The 27,540-nt window shown below is 35.3% G+C and overlaps 1 protein-coding gene across 1 annotated transcript; it reads left to right on the top strand.

The window, feature by feature from the left end:
- The first annotated feature begins 794 nt into the window (after positions 1 to 794).
- tubgcp3 (tubulin gamma complex component 3) lies at positions 795 to 26,372 on the top strand. Its single transcript, XM_058786610.1, has 22 exons — positions 795 to 1,045; positions 1,719 to 1,826; positions 3,189 to 3,256; positions 3,389 to 3,472; positions 3,580 to 3,791; positions 6,958 to 7,130; positions 7,569 to 7,681; positions 11,518 to 11,643; positions 12,242 to 12,310; positions 12,568 to 12,700; positions 12,849 to 13,015; positions 14,931 to 15,041; positions 15,987 to 16,095; positions 19,140 to 19,329; positions 19,489 to 19,624; positions 19,736 to 19,804; positions 21,634 to 21,769; positions 21,877 to 21,965; positions 22,053 to 22,184; positions 22,282 to 22,422; positions 23,458 to 23,574; positions 24,647 to 26,372. The coding sequence occupies exons 1-22, from the start codon at positions 970 to 972 to the stop codon at positions 24,806 to 24,808; spliced, it is 2,721 nt and encodes a 906-aa protein (XP_058642593.1). The 5' UTR covers positions 795 to 969; the 3' UTR covers positions 24,809 to 26,372.
- The last annotated feature ends 1,168 nt before the right edge of the window (positions 26,373 to 27,540 follow it).

Genomic DNA, 27,540 nt, shown 5'->3' with positions numbered 1-27,540 from the left:
ATGTTACCTTAATTAACAATAAAAACACTTATCTATTGCTCATATAGGATCGTTATAATTTCATTATTATAATGTAATCAAGATAATAATAAATATCATGTATGTTATATTTTTAAATAATAAAATCAACAACAATGCGTAAATGTTGATAATATTATATCATAATTATTAATCGAAACTTTTTGGATTGAGAAACTATCGAATTAGTTAAATTGTTAGCTAAATAAATTAAATTACTAGCCATTTACCCCTTTAGCTTTTCATAAAAACTATGTTTTTGTTATTAATACACTTAAATATACGTCTCAGTACAATTAATTCAGCAAACATACTTCTACTTTACACAATTATAGAAGTAGTAGTAGTAATCATAATCATCATTATTATTACATAGAATAAAAATGTAATAATAATATAACATACAATAATTATTCAGATAAATTAATGTGCAATTTTTATTCTTTTATTTTATATATATATATATATATATATATATATATATATATATATATACACACATACATACATACATACACACACATATATATATATATATATATATACATACATATATATATATAATTTTGTTCTTAATTCTTTTCATTGATGGACTTGTGGTTATTTACCCCTTTACAAAAGACAACGTTTTGGATTATTAAAAGATTTAATCAATCAATTATTATTATTATTATTATAAATATTCAACGTGTTTTATTATGCATTGCTCTTAGGTAACGTTTGTAGGGAGGAACGTTTTCTTAGGTCTTATTTCCCAGCCGGCTGTTTTTCCGCTGCGCACCGCTGTTGTGTTTTCCGTCGACTGTCCGGCTGTGGGCGCTTTTCGGCGGGTTCCGTTAAAATGGCGCTGTTGTTGCCAGGAGCTGTAACCCAGCAGATGAAAAGCGACAGCGGTTAAAAACGCACCGCGGACCGTTTCTGCTCGCACGGAGGGTAATATATACGAGCACAATGGCGGCGCTTGATCAGAAATCACCTAACGTGCTTCTGCAGAATCTGTGCTGTAAGATCACGGGCAAGAGTGAAGGTAAAGAAACATCTCATTCTGCCACACAGCTGCCAAAACATGATTAATATGTGCAGTGGTGGACTAGGCTGTGAGTTTCGATGAAAACGGACATTGTGATGTGATGTGATAATGTTTGTGATGGAGGGTCAGATCAACAGAGATGAGATGCTGTAAGCGGAAAGGCTTGGAAAACATCAGGGGGATGCTGGATAAAACAGGGCCCCTGTTTCAAATGGCCCTTCTTGTCAATAAAGACCCTGATGCTTCAAACTAAAGCTGTTATCTCATCTATTATCAGTTCACTGCTGCTGTCATATTTCAAATGTAGGCTATGTATGAATTAATCCCTAGTCTGAAGGAAACACATCTCAGAGAGTCCACAAGAGACATAAACAAATGAGAAACAGACATTTCACTTTATTGTTGGACAAGAGACTTTAGAAACAGCAGACATACCAGAATATAATCCCTGCCTTCAGTTTCCTAAAAAGGAGTTAATGTCCTATGTGTAATCCGATAACGATTTCACTATATAAATTTTGACTTAAATGGCATGTAGATCTGTTATTGAACTGAAATATGTCTTTTATATGGGTATAAAAATGCGTTTGTGTGTTTTAGATCATTTTTACAGCTCCAGGTCTTTGTTTGTTTATAATATGGCATCTGTTGTCTGTGTATCTTCTGTCAGCTGATGTAGCCCATCAGTTCCAGTATGCCGTGCGGGTCATTGGAAGTAATTACGCACCCACAATTGAACGGGATGAGTTTCTGGTGTCTGAAAAGATTAAAAAAGAATGTGAGTAATCTGAAACCTTTTCCTTACTTTATTCAAGTGCAGTTATGCTTTCAGGAGGCTTTTGTAGAACATGCTGTACAAGGCTTAATAATAAGGATCTGTTCGGTGGATCAGAGTAGTTCCCATTTATACTTGCCCTGCCAATACAAATATGAGAGTTTATTTGTAAAACATTTTTTGTGTTGGTAAGAAATATGTTTTCATTAAACAGTTATGTCCAAAAAAATAACAAAAGTTTGTTATTTTAATAATAATTCTTGAAAACTGTAAGTTCACTTTGGCTGAAAAAATGATGGCATATGGGGATTTGCTTTATTTTCAACCTATTCTAATTCATGCTTCCAAAAGAAACCTTTCTCAAAATTTTAACAAAAGCCCATCTAAGTTAGCCTTTCACCTAAGTTAACCTTTACCAGATCAGTTTTACAAATTTTTTCCCCCTGATATTTAAGCATTTTAACCATCAGATACACCAATAAATGGCTAATAACTTCCAACAGAATTGCCACTGTATTTACCTTTTAACCGGATCTTAACCAGACTTGTTTAAAAGTTTATACAATTCTGTTAACATTTTTAAAAAAAATCAATTTCACTGTTAATTGTAATTAATTAATTTATTATCTGTGATCACAATACCCCAGTATAAGCTTTGCGTAAATGTAAATTTATGGGGCAAAATACACTTTTTTTTTTTTTTTTTAAATGTAGTAAACGCATTTAAAAATTTTGTCAGGTAACTGTCAGAGCATTGATTAGATTTGCATAAATATCACTGTCAGCAGGCATTTCATAATCTATAGACTGACAAAAATATTAATAATTGTAATTAATTTATGTCTTCTATTCAAAAACATTAGAATTTGTCAGTTTATTTTGCCTGTTGTTTGTTTTGTTGCTGCTGCTATTAAATATATGTAATAACTAGGAAATGTTTTTGGTCAAATTACAGTAATGGACATTTTTTAAAACATTTCTTCTGGGAAAATATTGTGATTTTTATCAAATATCATTTTGAAATATGCTATATATATATTTTTTTTTTTTTGTTTTGTTAAATAATATTGTTAAATTATTGTATGCAATTCGTTGAAATTTTGTTATTTAGACTATTTTAAATCTTATTATTCCTGAATTTGAACATGTTGCGTATTGGTTAACACATCAGACATATAAGCATACAAATAATCGGGTATAAAAAATGAATACTGGTCGATGTATAGTACAAAAATGGCCCAATATTGCTAGTGACCATTCTATCAACAGCACCTAAACTCATTAGGCTATCCTTTAATATTTCTGTTTTATTTGATTAAGATGCAAAAATAATTTGTTTTCTTCTTCTTTTCTTATTTATTGTAGTGCTGAAACAAAGACGGGAAGCAGATGCTGCCCTTTTCTCTGAGTTGCACAGAAAGCTTCAGACCCAGGTCAGTATTCAGCTCATCGCAGCGTATAAGGTCTTTGTTATTTCCAAGTTATACATGATACATATAGATTAGATATAATGGACGGCATGTGGTATGGTTAAATATACTGATTGATTTGTTTCTGGTGAACAGGGTGTATTGAAACATAGATGGTCCATCTTATACCTCCTGCTCAGCCTCTGTGAGGACCCAAGGAAGCCGTCCAACCGTGTTCCTGTATGTTCCTGAGATGTTTCTCCACTTATTCTGCAGATACTACACAATGACTTAATGAAAATGATTTTACATTATGTGTGAGACAGATTCGTCTTTCCCCTTCACAGGTGTGTAGTTATGGAGCTCTGCTCGCCCAGGCTTTGCCCCGTGATGTCCACTCCACCCCGTTCTACTACGCCCGTCCCCAGAGCCTCCCGCTCAGCTACCCAGAGCGCTCAGCCGCTGCCCATAACTCCAGCATGGCTACCAGTGGCATCAGCAGTATGGGAGTATTCTCGATCAATGGGCCTGGGCCGACCCCTCCGTCTCTGCTCACTGGGTGAGTGACAGTGATGGGCTGACTTAGTGAATCTTGTTTTCCATACAGTGAAAGCATACAGTGACCATGGGCTGTCAAGCTCCAAAAAGGACAAAATAAGTGCCATAAAAGTCGCATATATCGCATGTTGTACAAACTTGGGTGTCAGTAATGCCAGACGACTCTGATACTTTTATCATGTGATTGTGAAAGTGAAATTGTTGGTTTTTGGTCAGTTTTAGATTTTTTTGGCTGTTGTCTGTAGGCTTAAAAAATAACTAAATTCTTCAAAATTTCTCTTTTTGTGTTTGATGTAAGGACAGTGTTTCTGCTACATTCATTCTGCCGTGGCGCGCTGCCACATCTAAAATCATCCCCGCCACGGCTGCAGCTTCTCAGTAGCATCATAGTGACGCCGCTCACATCATTCACAGTCGGGTAATTAGCAGAGAACACAGAGCAGGACTTGAATTTTGGTGCGGGTTTGTGGCTATTAATAATAATTCTACTCATTCCCGCAGATTCCGTGCTTATAACGTGACAGATGACAGATGACGCAATGTATCATTTGCACTTGCTTTTGAGTCTTGCTTATTTAAAGTGAAAGAGAACTCACTCGCGCGCTCTCTTATAGACCATTTTGTGTGAGCCCACAGATCGCGATAAACTAAGGAGAGTGACAGTTTTTAATAATTATTAAGGGAGTTGTAAATGTGATAGGCCTATTGATTTAATACAACAGTTCTCTAAACAAGAAGTTAATATTAAGTGACTTGTGTTGTCTGAATATAACACTACTGCCTGATTTTGCGCCATTTTATCTAGGAAAATAGTTCCAAATAAAGTAACAGCTCAGCTGCTGCGCATCTCTAAAAGCAAACACAGCAGTGTTTCATTCATGAATGAGCTGCGTGTTTAAACGGATCTATTGAGTCAGTGATTCATGATTACCCATTCATAAAGACAGTCACTTGCTTCATTCCTGAATGAATCAGCCATTTGAACAAATCAATTGAATGAATGATTCAGTGATAAAATCAGTGACTTGCCGCCACCTGCTGGTGGTTTTAGTTTTATTTTGAAAAGTATAATTTTAGTTATTTAAATCATTTAATATTTCTATATTGAACATTTTATATTTAAAACATTAATCTCAACATGAATTTATGAATTTAATTGCACTCATTAAATGTACCTACAAGCCACTTTTGTGTTCTTCTGTGCCACCTCTGTAGTACAAATTAAATTTTTATTAATACTAATTTCATATGATTGCTAACTTATGTTTTATTCTACTTATTATTATATTGTTTAAATCAGAAATTTTAAAAAGCTTATAAATATAAATTTTTGAATTTGACAGATGACATACTTTTAATAAAATTAGAAAAATGCCATTACAAAGGTAAAAAGAAAATTCCCCTGTAAATCACTTTGAGTCAAATATCACCTCGTATTAGGACGGCAAATTTTTGATCAGAATTTTGGATTATTGATTAGAAGGTGCTCTTAATTTTTTTTTTTTTTTAATTGGGAGGACAAGCGCTCCTAAAAAGAAAAGTAAGCATAGAACCCGGTGTAACAGTATATTAGATCCGTGCATGTGGTCTTAAAGAGACAGAAGCCTAAATAAACCTGCTGCTGTCTGTCATTACTGTCTGTTTATACAGGGAAGACTATCCAGTGTTATTTTACAGTTGAATAGATTATTACAAATTTAATTTGTATCTTGTTTTTGTTTGTGCTATTGATTGTCTTTAAGTTATTTGTTCATATTTTATTATTTACTATTTACTTGTTTTTTTTAGTTATAATAAATTAAATTCTGAGTGCACATGATTCTAGGGTGGGGAGGGGGTGTGGCCCATGGTAAATATTCCTGCCACCACAGCTGGAAAAAATCCTAGAGGAAACACTGAAGGAGGTCATTATTTATAGTGAGAAAAATTATAACACAATTTTCATTTTTGAGGTGAACTATCTTCAATGCACCAATGCAACGGCTGCATTTATTTGATCAAAAATACAGTAAAAACAGTATTGTAAACTATTACAATCGTTTTCTATTTTACAAACTGTTTTGTATTTCAATATATTTTAAAAAGTAATGTATTCCTGTGGTGGCAAATCTGAATTTTCAGCAGCCATTACTCCAATCTTCAGTGTCACGTGACGTGATTAGAAATCATTGTAATATTTTTGAACACAGAGCTTTTGCAGATGTAGCATTTGGAGATCAATGTCTGTTTATTGGTAGTATTTGATTGCAGTCCATTAAAAACGGTTCCATTTCTTTGTTTCTGGTTTGTTTCAACACAAATATTTACAGAATTTCTTTTCAGTAATTGTCTTGTCTACAAGGAAAATTATCATGTCTCATGTAAAGAGGTTACTTGCTGTACATTCGCAAAAATGTCTCTAAAAAGTGAAGCTGTTTCTAAATATCTAGCAAAATTTGTTTGCATGTGCTACTTTGTTTGACATTTTGTTTTAGCACAATGTCTACACCCAACATGACTAATATTGCTCGCATTGTATTCATAAAAATGGTCTATACTGTAACCAGCTGTTGCATCACATTGCAATGCACGCTATGTTTTATAAATGTTATTTATTTTCGATTGTTTTATTGTGCCTTATATAGTGCTTTAGCCCAGCAACAGCCTATGACAAATCATATGGGGTTTTTTTTTCTCTCCCTCTCTCTTTGAAAGTAATTTTTTTTCAGTAATGCAGCTGTTGTATTTGTAGCATGTTTAATTGAACTGCTGTACACTCATCTATTATTAATGCAGCTGTCTAGCACCTGCAGCACTTAAGATATTTTAAATATGGCCATGTACTCCAAGCCCTGAATTAATTGATTACTGGATCCATTTCACAGTAAATCTGTCAAACCAACAGCATCATTAAAGTGTCTGAACCTTAGTGTCATTATTTGTTTAAAGCTCACCGTTACAAGGTAATTAGTGAATTCCCACAGGTTTTGCTAATGGGCAAACGAGTTTCAAGAAAATGGGGTTTGAGATGAAAATTCATGTAGCAAAAAGGCAATGCAAACATTTTAGGATTTTTTTGTTGTTGACCTTCTGAAGCAGAGTTTGGCAATTTAATGATGAAATGCAGAGGTTTTCAGATTAACTTGTGTGTATTTATAGGAAACATCTGCCACTTTTGTAATTTTCAGACCTGGACCCCAAGCTGTCGGAGAGTCTATGAGAGGGTCTCGTCTAGCCTGGACTATCCCGGTCTCCAGTTCACCCTCTGGGGCAGCTGCTGCCCCTCGTCCCCCCAGTGGACCCTCTTCCAGTCCGGCACCCAAACTCCCACAGAGACAGAGACGGGATGGAGATGGCAGTGGTGAGTGTCTAAAGGGAATAGTCAGGATGTTTCAGGAAATAACTGGGTGATTTATATACTAAAATAAAGATAGTATTGTAAAACTAAAAATAAAAATGACTGGTGTTCTGCACATATTTTAAAACAGTGACAGGTGCATGGGAGTTTTATGCTGTAGATGCCATAAATGTTTCACTCTGTAAACAAACTCGTTATATTTTACAAAATTTTCCAGTAGTTTTTAGGCTACTCTTGACTAATTAATTGTACTTTACATTTGATTTTTATCCTTTAGGTGTAGAGATATTCCCTCTGTAAGAGAGAGCTGTTTCAGCGGTGTTAAAGATGCAGTTGGCCACATGGCACCTTTCTCTGTGACACATATATGAGTGTGACCTTTATAGAACTTTAATTTAAATTCTCCCTTTTCACTATATTTTTCTATCTCCTCTGGCCCAGCTGAGATCGAGGAGGCTGCTCTCGTCCGAGACATTCTTTATGTTTTCCAGGGAATAGATGGAAAGTTCATCAAGATGTGCAGCCCAGAAAACTGCTACAAAATTGATTCAAAGGTGATTCTTTTTTAGCTGTAATATCTTCCTTTCATTCTGGTCTTGTCTTTCTCTTTGATTTTTGTAGCTCACTCGCTCGCATGCAGACTATATAACTATAGTAACTAGGCTGTTTACAGTTGCTGGGAAGCACAAAGGCACAATCAAATTACATTTTTTGAAAGGTGCTTGTCACATTTCGAACCACTGTCACAATAACAGTTGGAATATAGATATATTTTTAAAAAATTCAAATATACACTACCTTTCAAGGTACTTTTAATCAGTGTAAGAGAGGCATTCAATTGATCAAAAGTGATAGGTAAGACATTTATATGTTACAAAAGATTTCTTTTTTCACATAAATTCTTTTTCAGAAAGTTGAAATTTGTTCATCAAAGAATCCTGGAAAAATGTACCACATTTACAACTAAAATATTTATCAGCACAACTGTTTGTAACATTCATTGATAATAAGAAATGTTTCTTGAGCAGAAAATCATCATCATATAATAATTTCTGAAGGATCACGTGACACTGAAGATCACAAATTCAGCTTTGCATCACAGGAATAAATTGCATTTTAAAATATATTCAAATAGAAAACCATTTTACTTAATTTTTGATCAAATAAAAGCAGCCTTGGTGAGCTTCAGAGACTTCAAAAACTTTTTTAAAAGTACACCAACTTCAAAGTTGTCAAAAGTAGTGTATATTAGCATAAAACGATAAATGAAGAAATAATGTTGCAAGGTTGTATAATTATGAATGCAGTTTAAATTTCACAAGAATATAATCATAAATATTAGCTTGCTCTGTTCTCGTAAAGCAGATTTTTAATTACCTCTCATTTAAATGGCACCACAAATAAAAAGCTTATGAAAGTTTATTTAATCATAATGAACAGCAAATCAAAAACAATCATCAATTCATAATGACTATATTGTGAAGAAAATTAACAAAGGGCTTTTTACTAGCTTTTTTATGTTCTTCATTTATTTACTTATCCACTTCAGCTACAGTACAAACACTTTAGATGTCAGACTGAGATGCTGGGAAGTAATTATTAGCATAATGTTCTAGTATTGCGCTTCTTATAAAAGTACTTGCAATGTGAGTTCTTATTAAACAAACTAAAGTAGGAGCACCTGTAGACACTTTTGTAAGTATAGTCATGGCCAAAAATATCGGCACCCTTGGTAAATATGATCAAAGAAGGCTGTGAAAATTAATCTGCATTGTTAATCCTTTTGATCTTTTATTTAAAAGATTCACAAAAATCTAACCTTTCATTGGATAATAAGAATTTAAAATGGGGGGAAATATCATAATGAAATAAATGTTTTTCTCTAATACACGTTGGCCACAATTAACGTCACCCTTTTATTCAATACTTTTTGAAACCTCCATTTGCCAGTTTAACAGCTCTAAATTTTCTCCTATAATGCCTGATGAGGTTAGAGAACACCTGACAAGAGATCAGAGACCATTCCTTCATCCAGAATCACTCCAGACCCTTTAGATTCCCAGCTCCATGTTGGTGCTTCTTCTCTTCAGTTCACCACTCATTTTCTACAGGGTTCAGGTCAGAGGACTGGAATGGCCAGCAGAAGCTTGGTTTTGTGCTCAGTGACCCATTGTTGTGTTGTTTTTGAGGTTTGTGTTTGGATTATTGTACGGTTGGAAGATCCAAACATGGCCCATTATAAGATTTCTAACAGAGTCAGTCACTTATTGATTTTTTATCTGTTGATATTTGATAGAATCCATGATGCCATGTGTTTAAACAAGATGTCCAGGACCTCCAGCAGAAATATAGGCCCACAACATCAAAAATACAGCAGTATATTTCATTGTACACATGGGGTACTTTTTATCCCTGTGTTCACCAAACCCATCTTGAGTGTTTGCTGCTAAAAAGCTCTTTTTTTTTTTTTGTTTCATCTGACCATAGAAGCCAAGCCAGTCCCATTTGAAGTTCCAGTCGTGTCTGATAACTGAATATGCTGGAGTTTGTTTTTGGATGAGCGAGGAGAATTTTTCTTGAAACCCTCCCAAACAACATGTGATGATGTAGGGGCTGTTTGACAATTTTCTTTTGGTTTTATGACCCCGAGACTCAACTATTTTCTGCAATTCTCCAGCTGTGGTCCTTGGAGAGTCTTTAGCCACTCAAACTCTCCTTCTCACCATGCATTAGGCCGATATAGACGCACGTCGTCTTCCAGGCAGTTTCGTAACATTTTATGTTGATTGGAAATTCTTAATTATTGCCCTGATGGTGGAAATGGGAATTTTCACTGCTCTAGCTCTTTTCTTAAAGCCACTTCACTAATTTGTGAAGCTCAATTATCTTTTGCTGCACATCAGAAATATATACTTTGGTTTTTCTCATTGTGATGGATGATTAAGGGAATTTGGGCTTTGTTTTCCCTCCTGTTTATATTTCTGTGAAACAGGAAGCCATGGCTGGATAATTTCATGTTCATAATCACCCTGGAGTGCTCAAACTTGTGAATATGAATGGGAATATACTTCAGAGATATTTTACTCATAAGAATTTCTAGGGGTGCCAATAATTGTGTCCAACGTGTATTTTAGAAAAACATTTATTTCATAATATTTCCCCCCCATTTTAAATTCTTATTATCCAATTAAAGGTTAGATTTTTGTGAATTTTTTTAAATAAGATGAAAAGGATTAACAATGCAGATTACTTTTCACAGCCTTCTTTGATCATATTTACCAAGGGTGCCGATATTTTTGGCCATGACTGTACATAATGGGAAATATAGAAGCATTGATCTCATCATCAGCCGCTTCTGTCTGGCTACAACTCACGTGGCCTCATGAATCCATTTGAGCCAAGCGGCTCTCAAGGCCTTTTCCTTTTCTTTTTTTTTAAATTCCTGGCAGACGTTGACTGTGAATCAGAGTTAATCGATCAGGAGTCTTTTTTAAGTGACACTTTTAAAATGGTGCATCTATTTGTTTGAAAAAGAACAATGTGCTTTTTATGTCCAGTGAGGTTTGCTGGATAAATAGACACTTTGATGGGCCAGAGCTGTTTGTGTTTGTTCTGGACGTGACGTATATAGTACTCAACCCATTAAACCACAGATGGAGATGAATGCCTGAAGTCCTCTCATAAAACCTAAAAATCAAACTCCATTTCTGTGTCACTTTTTATGCATTATTTGATTATATTAAACATAGAATCAATATTAATATGAGGGTATTTCATGAAATTTAGCCAGAAGTCATTAGTTTAACTAATCCAGCTAATCTATGAATCATTGTTTTAAGAACTTCTCTTTTTGCATATTCCCTTATAGTTCTGTGGGAATCTGTAAGAAATTAACCCTTCCTTATGGCATTCAGTCTGAGATTTGCTGTAGCTGCTTTGTCTTCGTCTCACTCTTGGGAAGAAAAGTAAAAGAACTGGTTGTCTGTTTGGCAACCGTTGGCTTTGAAGGAATCTTGGTGACCTTTGCAAGTGAACACTTAATCAAAGGCTTAAATGGACCTTTTATTAGAAGCTATTAAAGAGTTTTTGTGTTGAATGGAACAGATGTTGCTCACAAAGACCCAAAATAAGTGAAAGTCAAGATTAGCTAAAGCCATTTCTTCAAACTGATGAGATGTCTTTGCCACTGTGTCACAAGGGCAGATTACATACTGGCCAGTTCACAAGCAGCCTCAAAAACACACTTTCGTTTCCCACAGCAGATATTTAAGTTTAATTTTTAAAAATAAACGCATTCTAGTCGTTTTACCTATAGTCTGTTATTATGGGATTATAAACTCCTGCTCTGCATGTTGTGAGAGAGTAAATAACTGTATGTTTTGTCCTTTAGGTGCCACTGTGTAAGTCTCTAAGAGACACTAGCAGCAGGCTAGCAGAGCTCGGCTGGCTCCACAATAAGATTAGAAAATATACCGATTCCCACAGCCTGGATCGAGCCTTTGGCCTCGTCGGGCAGGTAGGAAATGTGACATGACAGGAAATGAACGTATCATATGTAACCTTAACTCCTACACAAATCTTATTATGCAAGATTATACATTTTAAATTATTTTATTTTTATTTATTTTTTTGAAAGAAATTAATACTTTTATTCAGCAAAGCTGCATTAAGATGATCAAAAGTAACAGTAAAACATATTTTACTATATTTGTTTTAAATAAATTCTGTTCTTTTGAACTTTCTATTTATCAAAGAATCCTGAAAAATATGTTTAACTGCTTTCAACAATGACAGCAAATTGAGCAGCAAATCAGCATATTAGAATGATTTCGGAATAATACTGAGGACTGAAGTAATGATGCTGAAAATTCAGCTTTGCATCACAAGAATAAATTATATTTTTTAATTATATTAAAATAGTTATTTTAAATTTTAATAATATTTTACAATATTACTGTTTTTACTGTGTTTTTAATTACATTTTAAAAATTTTGTAATTTTTAATTATCTTACCAACCCCAAACTTTTGAACAGTTGTTTGTAGTCAGGAATAATTCAGGAATTTCTCACACTATAATTTCAGTAACACTTTTACTTCCTGTTTTTATCCTCAGAGTTTTTGTGCTGCATTGCATCAAGAGCTGAAGGAGTACTACAGATTGTTGTCTGTACTTCATGCACAGGTGAGTATGGGACCCCACTTAACGCGCAGGGGAAAATGTGTGTTTGACCCTGAAACATTCGTTTGCTCAAGCCTGAATTTTCCGCCACTGGTTCCTATCTGGAACAATCTGCTGGATAATATAGTAAAGCAAAGCCTTGACCAATTTATGTACCGTCTTAAATAACCCTGTTTGTGAAAAGCACACTGAAACAACCAAGCATGAAAACCAGCACCATTTCAGTGGAAAAGCGGTAACTGAGGTGTATATGCGTTTAGCTCCAGGTGGAAGAAGATCAGGGTGTAAACATGAGCGTGGACAGCAGTCTGACTCTGAGGAGACTACTGGTGTGGACTTACGACCCCAAGGTCCGGCTGAAAACACTAGCCGCACTGGTGGACTACTGCCAAGGTTAGTGGTGGTACATCTCATTGATAAGATGCAATCTGCAACATAATGCATTTAAAATGTAGTCAGCATTAATGTCAGACTCCTGATCATATTTCACAGTAATAAGGTGCATTTAGTGCAAAGATTTGATTTCAGATAACTCTCTCAGGGCGTAAAGGAGGAGAGTTGGCTTCGGCTGTACATGCTTATGGAAAGACGGGTGACCCTCACATGAGAGCGTTGATCCAGCACATCCTTGGTCTGGTGTCCCACCCCATTCTTAACTTCCTGTATCGCTGGATCTATGATGGGGAGCTGGAGGATACGTACCATGAGGTCAGGACTCATATACACACACACACACACACACACACAGACAGCTTGTCTTTGCAAAGTCACTCCCAGATATCCTTGTTAGAACTTGCTGTGTGTGTCCAGACTGTAATTCATTACTTGAGCAGTTACTTTAAAGTCACCACACTGCAGAACTATGTACTCTAATCTTTACTTAGTGCCTGTCATGTAGGCCTGGGCTAAATATTCAGAATTCTAGGATTTTGCTGGCAGTATAGATTTAGATGAATATCTCAGTGATTGTAGTTAACTTTGCTTTAATTTGGTCATTAAATGTCCTGAAGAGTGTATCATTTGCTTCACAAGCCTCTATCTCTAGTAGGAGTGTGTGTTAAGACAGATTTTTAATAGTGTCTCTTTTACACATCAAAAGTGAGGTAAGATGTTGAAACAGTTTGATTCACTTCCATGAATCAGTTCAGACCTGTGTTTTTAGGATTATTTGTGTACTGTAGTATTTAGTGCTTCAACTTTATTATTGTTTGTATACTATTTTAGTTTTTATGAACATTTTGAATGAGCTTTTATTTTTATATTTTCAGTTTTCATTTAAATGTTTGTAATTTTATGTGGTTTTGTATTTTTTTTTTTATTAGGTCTTGTTTTTTTTTAGTTATTTAGCTTTATAATGTAAACAAATTTCAGTTCGTTTTTAAGTTTGATTTTCATATATCATTTATAATTAAATTCATTTTAGTTGATTTTTAAGAGTTATAGTTGACCATGATTATACACATACAAATGAATGACAATAAACAAGCATTTGCACGTGCACACACACACACGTATATGTGCATGAAAATATTATCATTAATTTGTATTTATATGCATACACTTATTGTTCCTTGAGTTAATTAAGTGTAAAAAAAAACAAAACACGCCTTTTAATATTTTTTTTCGTATTGTTCTTAAATGATATATTTTGTAACTACTTGGTTGAGTTGTAAAGACAATACCATTTAATCAGTACAAAGTTAATAATTAAATAAATAAAAAAAACATTTAACTTTATCGGTCTTTGTTCCACCATATAATGGAAGCCAAGCTCAGGCAGTGTCCTCAAATTGACTCTGTTGACTTGTGCACTGTTGTGTGTCTGAGAAAACAGCTGCACTTGAGTGTGATTTAGTGTTCCAGACACAGTGAACCACAGTCTCCTACACACAGACACCCAGATGAGGACAGATGAGGGTGCGCTAATGGGCCCGTCTCCATCCAAATCCTCTATGGCCTTCTGTCTCTCTTTCCATCCACTATTACTCTCACATCTACTTCTCCTTGTCCTCCACCATTACCAAATAGTGTCAATGAATCTTTCTTTACTTAGTCTATGCCCACTCGACTAAGTCTGAAGTCGTCAGGCGTAGAAGAGTTATCTCCCAATCAACTCCCAGCTTCCCCTCCGCCCGGGCACCAATCAGACGCTCCTGCCTGTAATCACAGGATTTAATCTCGCCCTCACTGAAGTGTAGCAGGCTTTTTCACAGTGTAAGCAGTGTTGAGGGTGGAGGTGACGGTGAGGGTTATATCACTAATGTACCCATCGAAGCCGCTCTCCTCCTGGGCCAAGGGTTTACGAGCTCCTCGTTTCGCTCGGCATCGTTATTCTTGGCAATAGTCATTTTAATAGTTGCCGTTTTGAAAGTACTGATGTGCTCTTCTGCGTTCGTTCCCTCCATCTGTGTAATTACCACAGAAGGTCATTTGTTGTGTTACAGCAATAGATGAGCAGTCGATGGAGGTCATTCATTTGTCTTTGAGCTGCAGTGATGTTTCATCAGTGTAAACATTATGAGTGTGTGTATGTGTGTGTGTGTTAGTTACAGGTCGTAGCATAATAACTTTCCTAAAATAAAAAAATTAAGATCTCCATCTGACTATCGAAACCTGTGTTCAGTTCTTTGTAGCCTCAGACCCAACGGTGAAGACAGACAGACTGTGGCACGACAAGTACTCTCTGAGGAAGAGTATGATCCCCTCCTTCATCACCATGGATCAAGCCAGGAAGGTACAGCACTTACATCATGTACTTTCATTTCATAGTACATTGTGTACTTTACACTTACTTGCATTGAGTTAAAATCTGTCATGGCATATTGTAGATGCTATTGATCTAGGAACAAGACCTACACAAATCGCATACTTGATAGTTGCTTATAAGCACCAGTCAAAAGAGTCTATAAAATGTTATCTAGAAGATTATGGTCCTTAAAAATGGCTTGGGACCTCCATCAATAAAAGCCTTAGAGACATGTATGGAAGATTATCCCTTATATTCGGGACAATACGGTATATAATTAAAAAAAATTTAAAAACCTTGCTACGTGTACTGTTAGGCTAACTGAGACTTGTTATAGCACTTGCTTATCATTGCTCTTTTGTTGATTTTGATTGCTTCTATTGTCCTCATTTGTAAGTTGCTTTGGATAAAGCGTCTGCTAAATAACTAAATGTTATATATATATATATATATGTATGTGTATATATATTTATGTGTATATATATGTAAGTAACAAAATCTAGCAAATAAGATTTAAATCATACATATATTACAAATATATTATTATCATTTGATTTTTTTATAAATGTATTATTAGTAGAATTAGTATTATAATGCTTATTTTATACATATAATCCAAATATATTTAAAAAATTATAAATATATTATTAGTAGTAGTATTGTAGTATTAGTATTATCATGCTCATTTTGTTGCTCTCCAGGTAAAATGTGTGCAATAAAGTATATAATAGCACTTGTCTCCTCATGTTTGACCTAACCTATTATCAACCACCCATTACACACTAAGAAGGGTGTGTATTTTGCACAGCCAAGCACCACACACACTTTCTTCCAATTTGGTTGTGTAATGCAAGACATTAAGTAATAGTGAGTTATTTTCAGACTGAAATGAGCCTATAATTATGCGTTTTCTTCTCTTCTGTCCTTCTCCAGGTGCTACTCATTGGCAAATCAATCAACTTCCTGCATCAGGTATGCCACGACAGGACTCCGCCGGGAAAGATCATGCCTGCCTCCAAATCCACCGACTCTCCCAAAGATGGTGAGCTAGCACTAATGCAGTCGCTTAAAATAGCGGCGTTTATGCTGGCTAATGCGATATATATGGCTATAATGGCAGCTAATAGTTAAATAACCTGCTGAAAGCGAGGGATGGAGAAAGAGGAGAGATAAGGATTGATCTGTTGTGGAGGAAAGTGCTGTTTTTGACCGCCTGTCTGTGGTGTAGTTGTCCATATCGATGCTGGCTGTATTTAACATCTTTGCTAGCATGGCTAATCAATGCTCTTAGCCTTCTTCGTACATCTCTGACCTTCAATGTGATTCTAGAAGGTTCTTTATTTTCTGGTGTTTTGTCCTTCTCTTTCTTTCTCTGCATTGACTTTGTGTTTTACTTTTTCTGGCCTTAAAGCTGTTTGGTCTTTACGTGTATATCCTTTGTATAACCTTGCAAAAACTTTATTTTTTGACCAAATATCTTTCATGTTTTCCATAATTTTGTTATACTTTTATAACACAGTCATGGTGATTATAGTTTCTAACTTGTTTTGTTTTTCAAATTTACTTTGAATCTAAACATAGTTTTAGTTGGTTTCAGTGGTTTAAATAGTTAAAGTTTATTATTTTTTCAGTTTTTGTCTGTCAGTTAGGGGTGGGCGATTTAACTTTAGACACAATTAACCAGTAGAAATTTGTCAACCGGTAGATATTTTGGACTATCGCGGTTACACGCTCACGTAACGTTGCTGTGCTACAATGGTCACAAAAACGTATCGTTTGCACGCATTTTTGAGCATTGTGGTTTAAAAACAAGTGATTTTAAGCCATTGAAAAGCAATTTCGCTGTCTGAGAGACCGTTTCTGAGCACTGTCAGAGAGGCGTGCGCGGGAGTATTGAACCGAGTTATTTTTGCCGCTTTATAGACACTTGTATGTGTCAAAATGGCAGTCTTTGCAAGTATCCTCATAAACACAGTAATTTAGGTCTTAAGTGAAAGCAAACGGCTGAGGTAAAAAATGCACGTGTAACAGTATATTGGATCTGGGTAGCTCTTAAAGTGACGGCAGTCTAATATTCATTCATGATAATCAACCAACAAAAGAGAGGAAATCTCTGAATGCTCTTGACTAAATCACTTTTGTGAATATAAATTTAATTTACACAGTAAATAGTCGTGGCCTAATGGTTAGGGAGTCGGGCTTGTAACCTGAATGAACAGCACTCTCTCCACCTTCGATACCATGACTAAGGTGCCCTTGAGCAAGGCACCGAACCCCTAATTGCTCCCCGGGCGCTGGAGCAATAGCTGCCCACTGCTCCGGGTGTGTGTTCACTGTGTGTGTGTGCATTTTGTTCACTACTCACTGCTGTGTGTGTGCACTTGGATGGGTTAAATGCAGAGCACTAATTTCGAGTATGGGTCACCATACTTGACAATAAGTCACTAACTTAACTTAAAGAATATGCAGTGTTTTTATACATGTGATTATGTATATGGCATTTCTTATTTATTTGTTTTACTGTCGTTTTTTTTGTCCTATTGTTTGTAATTGGTTTCTTCTTCTTATTTAACCGTTGACTGTTTACTAGTCTTCGGTGAGTTTTTTTTTTTTAAATTTAGGCTATTATTAGTGTTTTTGTGATATTGACGCTGGTGACAAGAATTATGAAATTTCTATAGTATTCAAAATTTTTATATAAAGACCTTATTTAAAACAAAAATAACTGTATTGTAATATATATTGTTACCGTGAAATAAAATTACTAATATCGTATGTACTTAAAGGGATAGTTCACCCAAAAATTTAAATTTGATGTTTATCTGCTTACCCCCAGGGCATCCAAGATGTAGGTGACTTTGTTTCTTCAGTAGAACACAAACAAAGATTTTTAACTCAAACCGTTGCAGTCTGTCAGTCATATAATGCACACAATCTTTGGGAGAGAAAAAAAACCATGCACAGACAAATTCAAATTAAACCTTGCGGCACTGATGTCCTAAGACACGAAACGATCGGTTTGTGCGAGAAACTGAACAGTATTTATATAATTTTTTTTACCTCTGATAGACCTCAGTGTCCGACTGTCACAACATCTGGTGCACATAGATATATATACATAGATTCCTCATTAGCGACGGTTTCTATGGGCCGCGATACGTAAGGAACTACGTATATATCTATGTTCCAGAGCCGTTGACGCATCACACGCCGGATGTTGTGGATGAGCTCAGGATGGTTGGACATTGCGGTGTATTAGAGGTAAAAAATTATATAAATGCTGTTCAGTTTCTCGCACAAACCGATCGTTTCGTGTCTTAGGACATCAGTGTATTGTCACGAGCCGCAAGGTTTAATTTGGATTTGTGTGTGCTGTGCATGTATTTTTTTCTCTCAAAGATTGTGTGCCCATTGACTGGCATTATATGACTTACAGACTGCAACGGTTTAAAAATCTTTGTTTGTGTTCTACTGAAGAAACAAAGTCACCTACATCTTGGATGTCCTGGGGGTAAGCAGATAAACATCAAATATTTATTTTTGGGTGAACTATCCCTTTAATTACTTAAATTAGCGTATAAGATTTTGGTCATATCGCCCACCCCTGCTGTCAGTTAAGTGATTCTTTAACTACTGTGTTATTTACTTATAAAATTAGAAATCTTTTTAATTTAAAGTGTAATAATAATCAGCTAAAACTAGTAATAATTTGCTGCTTGGTGGATAGAAAACAAGATGCTGAAAGATTTTTTTTTTTTTAATAGTTTCATTTCATTTTTATCCCATTATTTGTTTATGAGTTTTTCTTTGTTCTACTTTTTAGTTTATTGTAACCCTGGTCACTGCTTATTTGCATATGAAATGTCAACTTGCAGTAAATTTCTGGCAATATTTGCCACAAGGATTTATTTTCATTTTTAGTCTTTTTTTTTTTTTTTTTTTCTTTTTTACACTTTGCCTCACTTTTCCACCTCACTTATTCTTCATTTACCACTTTTCTTTCCACTTGTCCGTTTTTTTTTTTTTTTCTCTCTCTCTCTTCCTGGTTTTTGCTTTTATTTATAACCTTGTGTATCTTGTTTTCAGCGGCAGAGTTGTTCACTGATCTGGAAGGGGCCTTTCAGAGTAAAATTGATGCTGCATATTTTGAGACCAGTAAGTATCTGTTGGATGTGTTGAATAAGAACTACCAGCTGCTGGAACATCTTCAGGCCATGAGGAGATACCTGCTTCTGGGCCAGGGAGACTTCATCCGACATCTCATGGACCTCCTCAAGTAAGTTTGTGTGTGTGTTCACGAGTGACCACTCATTAAAACATAGACGTCTCAGTTTCAGCTGGATGTGAGTGTGCTTGATTTTTATTGCTGATTTATAACAGTTCCCTCTCTTTTCTTGGAGTCATCAATCTCTCTTTATCTCTTGCTCTCTCTCAGGCCAGAGTTGGCTAGGGCTGCCACGACTCTTTACCAACACAATCTAACCGGTATCCTGGAGACTGCTGTCAGAGCAACCAATGCCCAATTTGACAGTCCGGAGATACTGAAGAGGCTTGATGTCCGGCTACTGGAGGTACTTAAGGGACTGAGTCCAAAAAACAAAAAATGAAACGCAGGCTGATGGTAAATTTCAGTACATTATTGTGCATCACTGAATGTGGATCTGGTGTCCTGTTTTGTCCAGGTTTCTCCTGGGGACACTGGTTGGGACGTCTTCAGTTTGGATTATCATGTAGAGGGGCCCATTGCCACGGTAAATAAACTCTTTTGGCGTAAGCTCAAAGTTAATTTTGTTTATCCGAGTTCTGTCCTTTAACTCTGACATTGTGCATGATGTATATTTCCTCACCAGCAGACTGACGAAGTCCACACACACCGTCTGCATGCAGCAGGATCTTTCTGCTCACTTAAAGTTGATCTTTACTGTTAGCCTATAACACATTTGAGTTTTGAGCTGGGAGAGATTTAAAACATTAAACAATAAATTCCAAAAATGCATAGTTTTTAACGGTCTAGTCGTGGTCTGGATCTTGGAAACATCACCCATACCAAGACTAGATCACTTGAGACTTTACATTTAGACCAAGGGCTGTCAGAGTGTCAGTCCAAGAACCGAGCAGTAAATTTCGATGAGCCTAGGTGTTGAATTGACTGCAACATTTATTTATAATGTTGAACACCTATTAATGAGAAGTTATTCATCAGGTACAATTTGTTTTTGTTGAAAAATATCAAGTTATGACTACTTTATAAACTTATTTTCCACCGGGTCAAAAATGACCCAGAATGCGAAAATAGTTTGCTGTTGTTGTTGTTTTTTTGTGATGTAATCTGTGGATTTTACATACATTATTACATTGTGATGCCTAAATTCACTTGTAGTCTTTAAAATGATTGATTTTAGTTTTTAGTGTCTATTTCTAATTTATTTAGTCTGTAAAAAAATGGTGACATTTAAGGTAAAATACGGGCAGCTGTGGTTGCCAGAACTTCACTGTAAAAAAATATGGTAGCAACATTCTAGGTTTTGCAGACTTAACTTAAATTCACAGTAAAAAAAAAACTGTATTTAATTTACTGATATAATGTTAATATACCAATGTATTGAAGTACTAAAATGTGTTTTGTATCATTGTTATACACTGACAACCACCAAAAGAAGGTTGTAATGACAAAGTCACATGATGAACCAAAACTTATAAGCAGCTCTTCCACAAGCTGAGGAGGGAAATACCTATACCGTATATAGAAGGTGCACAGTGTCATTCACACAAACACTAAACACCATCATGGTAACACACATGATACTGAAATAATGCAATTAACATTCATTTAACAACATCGGATGTAACATACAACCCTAATGAACATAACTGTAAGAAAAAAAAAAGTTATTTCAATGAAAAAACATCAAATATGAGGTGTCATGCAGAGAATTTTTCACTGTACGGTTTACGGTTCAATTTAAGTTGGGTTTTTTTTTAACTGTAAATTATACAATGACTTGTTGTTTTTCACTTCCAAAAAAAAGCCCTAATCTTAACAGTATCTTGCTGTATACAGTCTGTATACTATCTCACTGTATATAGTACGGAAACTTACTGTTAACCAATTAACAGGTTTTTACTAGGGGTGTAACGGTACACGTATCGTGTATCGAACGGTTCACGGGCAAGTTCCAAATGGAAGTGATCATCCCTATCCCCTTGGAGTGGGGACTTTGGAGTGAGCGGGGCACATGCGAGCCATTATTTAGTCATTTGGAATGCACTTGGCAAAGGGAGCGATCTAATTTCCTCATTATCTTCAGCTGGGATGTTCCTGTGACAACGCAGCACGTTGTCCGTCAGCAGATCACTTCCATTTGGAACTTGCCTGTGAACCGTTCGTTACACGATACACGTACCGTTACACCCCTAGTTTTTACTGTAGCATTTTTAATTTTTTACAGCATTTTACTATTAAAATCAGAACAATTTTTATGGTTATCGGCCATGACATTTAAAACAATTACCAGCTTTTCAGAATTGGCCAGAAAGATTATGTCAGTGCATCCCTAACCACATGTCATACCTGTGTCAGGTGTTCACCCGTGAGTGCATGAGCCACTACCTGCGAGTGTTCAACTTCCTGTGGAGAGCTAAAAGAATGGAGTACATCCTCACAGATATATGGAAGGGTCAAATGTGTAACGCCAAGCTGCTGAAGAGCATGCCGGGTGAGTGCAGTTTTCATTGGGTTAGATGTTATAAAACCAACTTAAACTGTTTGCGACATCTAGCTTTCTCGGCAGACAGATAAGATGTGTGCTGTGTATTTGTGCAGAGCTCTCCGGTGTGCTGCACCAATGTCACGTTCTCGCTTCCGAGATGGTTCACTTCATCCATCAGATGCAGTACTACATCACATTTGAAGTACGTTCCTCTGTATGTTTGGCCTCCTGTTTCTCCTTCCAACTTTTGAGCTGGATTATTTATCGTATTGTGTTTGTTTCTCTCTAGGTGTTGGAGTGCTCTTGTGATGAGCTGTGGAATAAGGTCCAGCAGGCTCAGGATCTGGATCACATTATAGCAGCTCATGACGTTTTCCTGGACACCATTATTTCTCGCTGCCTGCTGGATGTGAACAACAGGGTACAATGCATTTACACAGGGAAATTGTGTACTGGTGGTGATCCCTCATACTTGTCCTCATTTCTGTAACTCTGTTGTCCTCTGTGTGTGTTTGCAGTCTCTGTTGAATCAGTTGCGCGCAGTGTTTGATCAGATCATTGAGTTCCAGAATGCTCAGGACACTCTGTACCGCTCTGCTCTAGAAGAGCTGCAACTACGCATCCAGTTCGAGGACAAGAAGAGACAGAGGGAAGAAATGGTATGTATTGACAGTAAATCAAATCAGTGCTTTTCCACACGTTTAATGTTAATATAAAATGAATAGGTAATAATAATTACTGTCATAATGCTTTCATCCTGCAGTCCAAAAAATATTTTAGCATATTTTGACAGGTGAAATGAGAACATTTATGAGCTATAGATATACTTAGTTGCCATCTCCACATTGGAATTGGATTATTTGAGATGAAACGAGTCTGTCACCAGCTCAGTAAAACTGCGCCATGTTAACTTTACAGCTCAAATTATGCACATTTTGTATGGAAAAATAAAGTAAGTACTTGACCAAAAATATTACCTTCATATCTCTACTTTTTAAAACCTCCAGAATGTCTTGCCCCATAGATTTCTGTTATACAGTAAGTGTAATACTGTAGACGAATATTGCTTATAACTGAGGGAGAATTTTATTTTATTTTTTTAAAGAAAAATATCATGTGACACTGAAGACTGAAGCAGTGATGCTGAAAATTCAGCTTTGCATCACAGGAATGAATTGCATTATAAAATATATTAAAATAGAAAACAGTTATTTTAATTTCTAATAATATTTCACAATATTACTGTTTCTACTGTATTTTTGATCAAATAAATGCAGCTTTAAAGAGACTTAAAAAAACAAACAAAAAAAAAACATTTTTTTAATAATTTTACCAAATCCATATATCCAAAAATGGCCCTTGTTATAACGGAAGATCAAAGAAAGCGAGACTTCTTATAAGCCAGAACATTACTAATGGTCAAGTCACATGTTCAGAGGGTCCATCGCTATAAAGGCATCTGATTATCTCCATGCAAAGAGAATTATGTTCCACTCCTTTATTTGACTCTGGAAAGTGACCATTAGCAAATTTATAGGCCAAAAACGAAAGTATTTACGGGGACGGTGTTGGTTTTCTATTGCCATTGATTTTTTTTTTTTTTTCTTCTCTCTTGTTGGCTAAATTGCTGTAAACAAATGTGTGAGTGTGTGTCTTTTTCTGTGTTTGTTTATAGCTCTGTTTCTGTGTTTCAGGGCGAGTGGGGTGTAACAGCAGAGCGGGAGGCCGAGGAGAACAGACGTGTGCAGGAGTTTAAAGACACCATACCAAAAATGTGCTCTCAGCTCAGATTACTCACACACTTCTATCAGGTACCCTACACACCCTTTCATACACTTTAATATGCTCACCCAATAAGCCTACATCATTTCATGCATGCATGAAAAAATGCTGAACCAGCGGGTGTCAGCGTGAGAGAACATGCTTAATGGTGTTCAGTAGGGCGTTTTATGCTGATCCAGACATTTACGTCTGCTAGAGTCAAACACTTAATGTGAATCTTATACAATTACAGCAGAACATGGTTTATACTCACCACATATCATGCCTGATAATAATATAGAATGAATATTGATCATATTTATATGAACAATTTTCTGATTAAAGCCCATATTATGGTTAACTCTTTATTCTGGGAAGACATTTATATGCTTTAGAGCTAATTGAATATTCTTGTAATATAAATGTTATCAGTATATTTGGAATAAACTAAGACATGATCCTTGTTTTCTCACTATAATCTTGTGAAAATACTGGAGATATTAAACGCATAATTGTAATATGTCCAAATTTCATTATTAATCAGAATTTTCATGTGAACTTTTGTCTCTTTTCATTTTCATATCAGTTTTTACATGTAAAAAAAAAAAAAAGTATAATGTATTTTTTTGGAAAGTGCATATAATGCAGTTGAGTTTTATATGAATTTATAATGTAATTAAAAAAAATAAAGTATTAAAATAAGAGAAAAGAATATTTTTGATAGCCTTTTTAAATCTGACATAGTCAAGACAGTTAAATTATTTTACTGTATATTAAAACAGATTAATAAACGTTTTTGACACACAACCTGACAAAAATGGTTTACTATTTGAAATAAGTCCTGATATTATCTGCTTTAAATACGAACCAATACCGATAATTTCAAACCTGCTAATGTTGATCAATAATGATTAGTCACCTATATTAATTAATTTAACACCTTAAATTATATTTATTTATTTAGGGACAATTCACAGTAAATGTACTGTAATATTATCAGTCTAAAGATACATTTCATCTGTTGTCCCTGGATGGCAGTTATAATATCAAGAGATAGAAACATGTGAACACAGATTTTGTACAAACGAGCACCTGAAGTTCATGATGGTTGTTTCTCTTTAGGGCATAGTGCAGGAGTTTCTGCGGCTGCTAATGACCAGCTCTGATGAGAGTCTTCAGTTCCTCAGTTTCCGTCTGGACTTCAACGAGCATTATAAGGCCCGTGATCCGCGCCTGCGGCCCTCGCTAGGGGCCACTAGAGGGAGACGAAGCTCCAACATCTGACCTTGCAGACTTTGGGAAAGTTAATGTTATGTGGTTGGTGTCAAGAGACTGTTTATTAATAGGGCTACTCAGAACTTTTCTGGCGCTCTGTAAGAAACTTATATAACAGGGAAACTGTTTATAGGATATCCTATTTCAATGTCATCGCCAAATGATTTCAGTCACACAATCGACTATCCTAGTGGTTTTACAGTGTAATTGTCAGTAGCACAAGGGCGCAGGTCTGTTGTATTTCTTTCTTTCTTTTTTTTTTTTTTTCAGTTAATGTGTGAATATTAGTTTTTGTTTTGTTTTTGTAAAGATTTGTGTTTACATTTTTGGTAATATTTAAGTCTATTTGTTATTTACATTTCTTGATTTTCTTCTAATGCCCTTTCTTTTTTCACTTCAACGTGAGTTTGCGTCTTAAAGTCTCCTGATGTCGGAAAAAAAAACAGACAAATCTGATTGGCTGTGAAGTCGGTCAATTTCTCTGGGGCTTCTTTTGTGGCATCCTCTGGTTCTGGATCAGTGCTGAAGGAACCTTTTTTCTCTTTCAAGTTCATTTTAATGATTACATATTTTTGTTGTTAAGTTTGTAATTATACAGGCTGTGATCTTTGTACTGCGTGTAAAAAAGAGAAACCTTAAACGTCAACCAGTTCTTTAATTTATATGGATGGACCTGTTAAAATTACATGCACTTAAATGAACTACATGACCTCTGTAAGATCCTGTAAACTCAACTCATTTCGAACATGCAAAATCAATTACCCACAATGCTGTGTGATCTTATCGAGCCTCAGGTTGATACTGTGAGGACAAAGTTGCTATTCTGAAGTATTGGATCATTATGGGCAAGATTATAGATTACTGTTGTAGTGTTTATTCCTCCCTTGTCTTTCCCATGTTCATGAAATGTATTGATGGAAGTGGCCTGGTAAAGCTGGTGAAAATCCGTCTTGCCCTCCTCCCCGTAGTGCACACTTATGTGGTGAAGATGGAAATTGACTGAAGAGTTCCTTTTGTCCTTGGGTTCAATGGAAAAGACGGTGAAGTGTCACTAAAAGTGTTTTTATAGGTCTTTTAATGTGTCACAAGGATGTGAGGGTTAAGCAGAGTAAAATAATTGTCCATTAAAGGGTTTGAAACTCTTTCTGCACTGTATAGCACATGTGTACAAAGCAGAATTCAAAATGAACAAACATCCTGTCATTCTTTTCTCAAACAAATAAACCTTTTTATATAAAATAAAAATGAGGTCACTTTCCTTTTGGTTTTAAAGGTAAATTTTAGTATCAATAAAGATGTGGTTCATAAACCAGATTTATCACTTCAGTAAGTTTTTAGACTTTAATTCTGAAGATTGTTAACTATTGAACAACAGAATTGTGATATTTAACTGAAAGCTTTTGTGAGGTTGGTGTATTTGAGTTTGTTGCATTTCTGGCTTTCTGATTTTATTGCCTTATAATTATAGCTACAATGAAACGCTCAGCTATACAATCTATACAGCTGAAAAGATAATTGTAATGAAAATCTTGGTTAGTTGTAATGGATTGTAAATTTATGAACCACTAATGTAAATTTTATTGTTTAGTAATCTGTATATATTACAGTGATTACAATATAAGCTCATGCTTATGGAAATAAATTTTAGTTTATGGGTGTTGTGTGTGTGTGTGTGTGTGTGGTGTGGGGGGAGGAAGGGAGGGAGGCGTCCTGGTAAACCCTATATTATGGGGATAAAATATCCCCACAAAGATGGCAATATCTGAAATCCTTGTCCTTGTGGGGGCATTTTTTGGTCCCCATGAGGAAACAAGCTTATAAATCATATAGAATGAAGTTTTTTGAAAATCAAAAAATGCAGAAAGTTTTTTTGTAAGGGGTAGGTTTAGGTGTAGGGCGATAGAAAATACAGTTTGTGCAGTATAAAAACCATTATTCCTGGAAATAAAGCCCAATGTGTGTGTGTGTCCTTATAGCCATATTTCTTAAAACTTTTATCCATCATAAAAACTGCCCCATCCTGTTTTTTTGTTTTTGCCTGTCCTAAATTGGCCTTGTCTTGACATTCCTTACTGAATCCACAATTATACTCAAACAATGTCATAAGTTTGACAATATATTGAACAACTGATACTCAATTAATTATAGTAAATTTTAATTATCTTATTGGTATAATAGATATATTACCTCATGTTTTCCCCCAAGAAGTAATATTTGGACCATACAGTGTGGCAGAAAAACAGGTAAATGTTTTCCATTTTATTATTTTATACAAATTAGCTTTGTTATTCAAAGAAGAAGAAAAAATCAAACAAATATATATTTCATTCGTGACAAATGTAAGTTTATCAGTAAATACAAATGACCATTTCCTAAATTTGCAACCCTGTGTTACCCATCCTGGCATAGATTTTTATTTTTTGCAAGAAAACTCCAAGAAAAACCTCCTTTTTTTAGCCTATTATGTACTGAACAAAATATACGGTGCTTAATTTATACGGCTCGGTGGAATAACTGTTACTAGATTTTTATTGTTTAATAACTGCACTGCGTGGTCAGATATTTTTTGGATTAATTTTGTATATTTTGTAAAAACTGCATGGATTTTTCATAGCAAGATCTACTCAACAAGCTCTACTGTATGTTCAGGTATTTCCTATCAACATAACATAACGCCAGGTACGTTATAAAAAAAAATCCGTGTGGCGCCATATGTTAGTGTGTAAAAATTAAAACTACTG

This window comes from Onychostoma macrolepis, chromosome 01 (genome assembly GCF_012432095.1).
Source record: "Onychostoma macrolepis isolate SWU-2019 chromosome 01, ASM1243209v1, whole genome shotgun sequence".
Lineage (NCBI taxonomy): Eukaryota > Metazoa > Chordata > Actinopteri > Cypriniformes > Cyprinidae > Onychostoma > Onychostoma macrolepis.
Note: the sequence above shows the minus strand (reverse complement) of the source record. Positions and strands in the feature narration are given on the sequence as shown.

Coding starts and splice junctions, on each gene's coding strand:
- tubgcp3 (XM_058786610.1), top strand. CDS start 970: ATGGCGGCGCTTGATCAGAAATCACCTAACGTGCTTCTGCAGAATCTG. Junction 3,257..3,388: donor ACAGAAAGCTTCAGACCCAG/GTCAGTATTCAG, acceptor TCTGGTGAACAG/GGTGTATTGAAACATAGATG. Junction 13,016..14,930: donor TGGAGGATACGTACCATGAG/GTCAGGACTCAT, acceptor ACCTGTGTTCAG/TTCTTTGTAGCCTCAGACCC.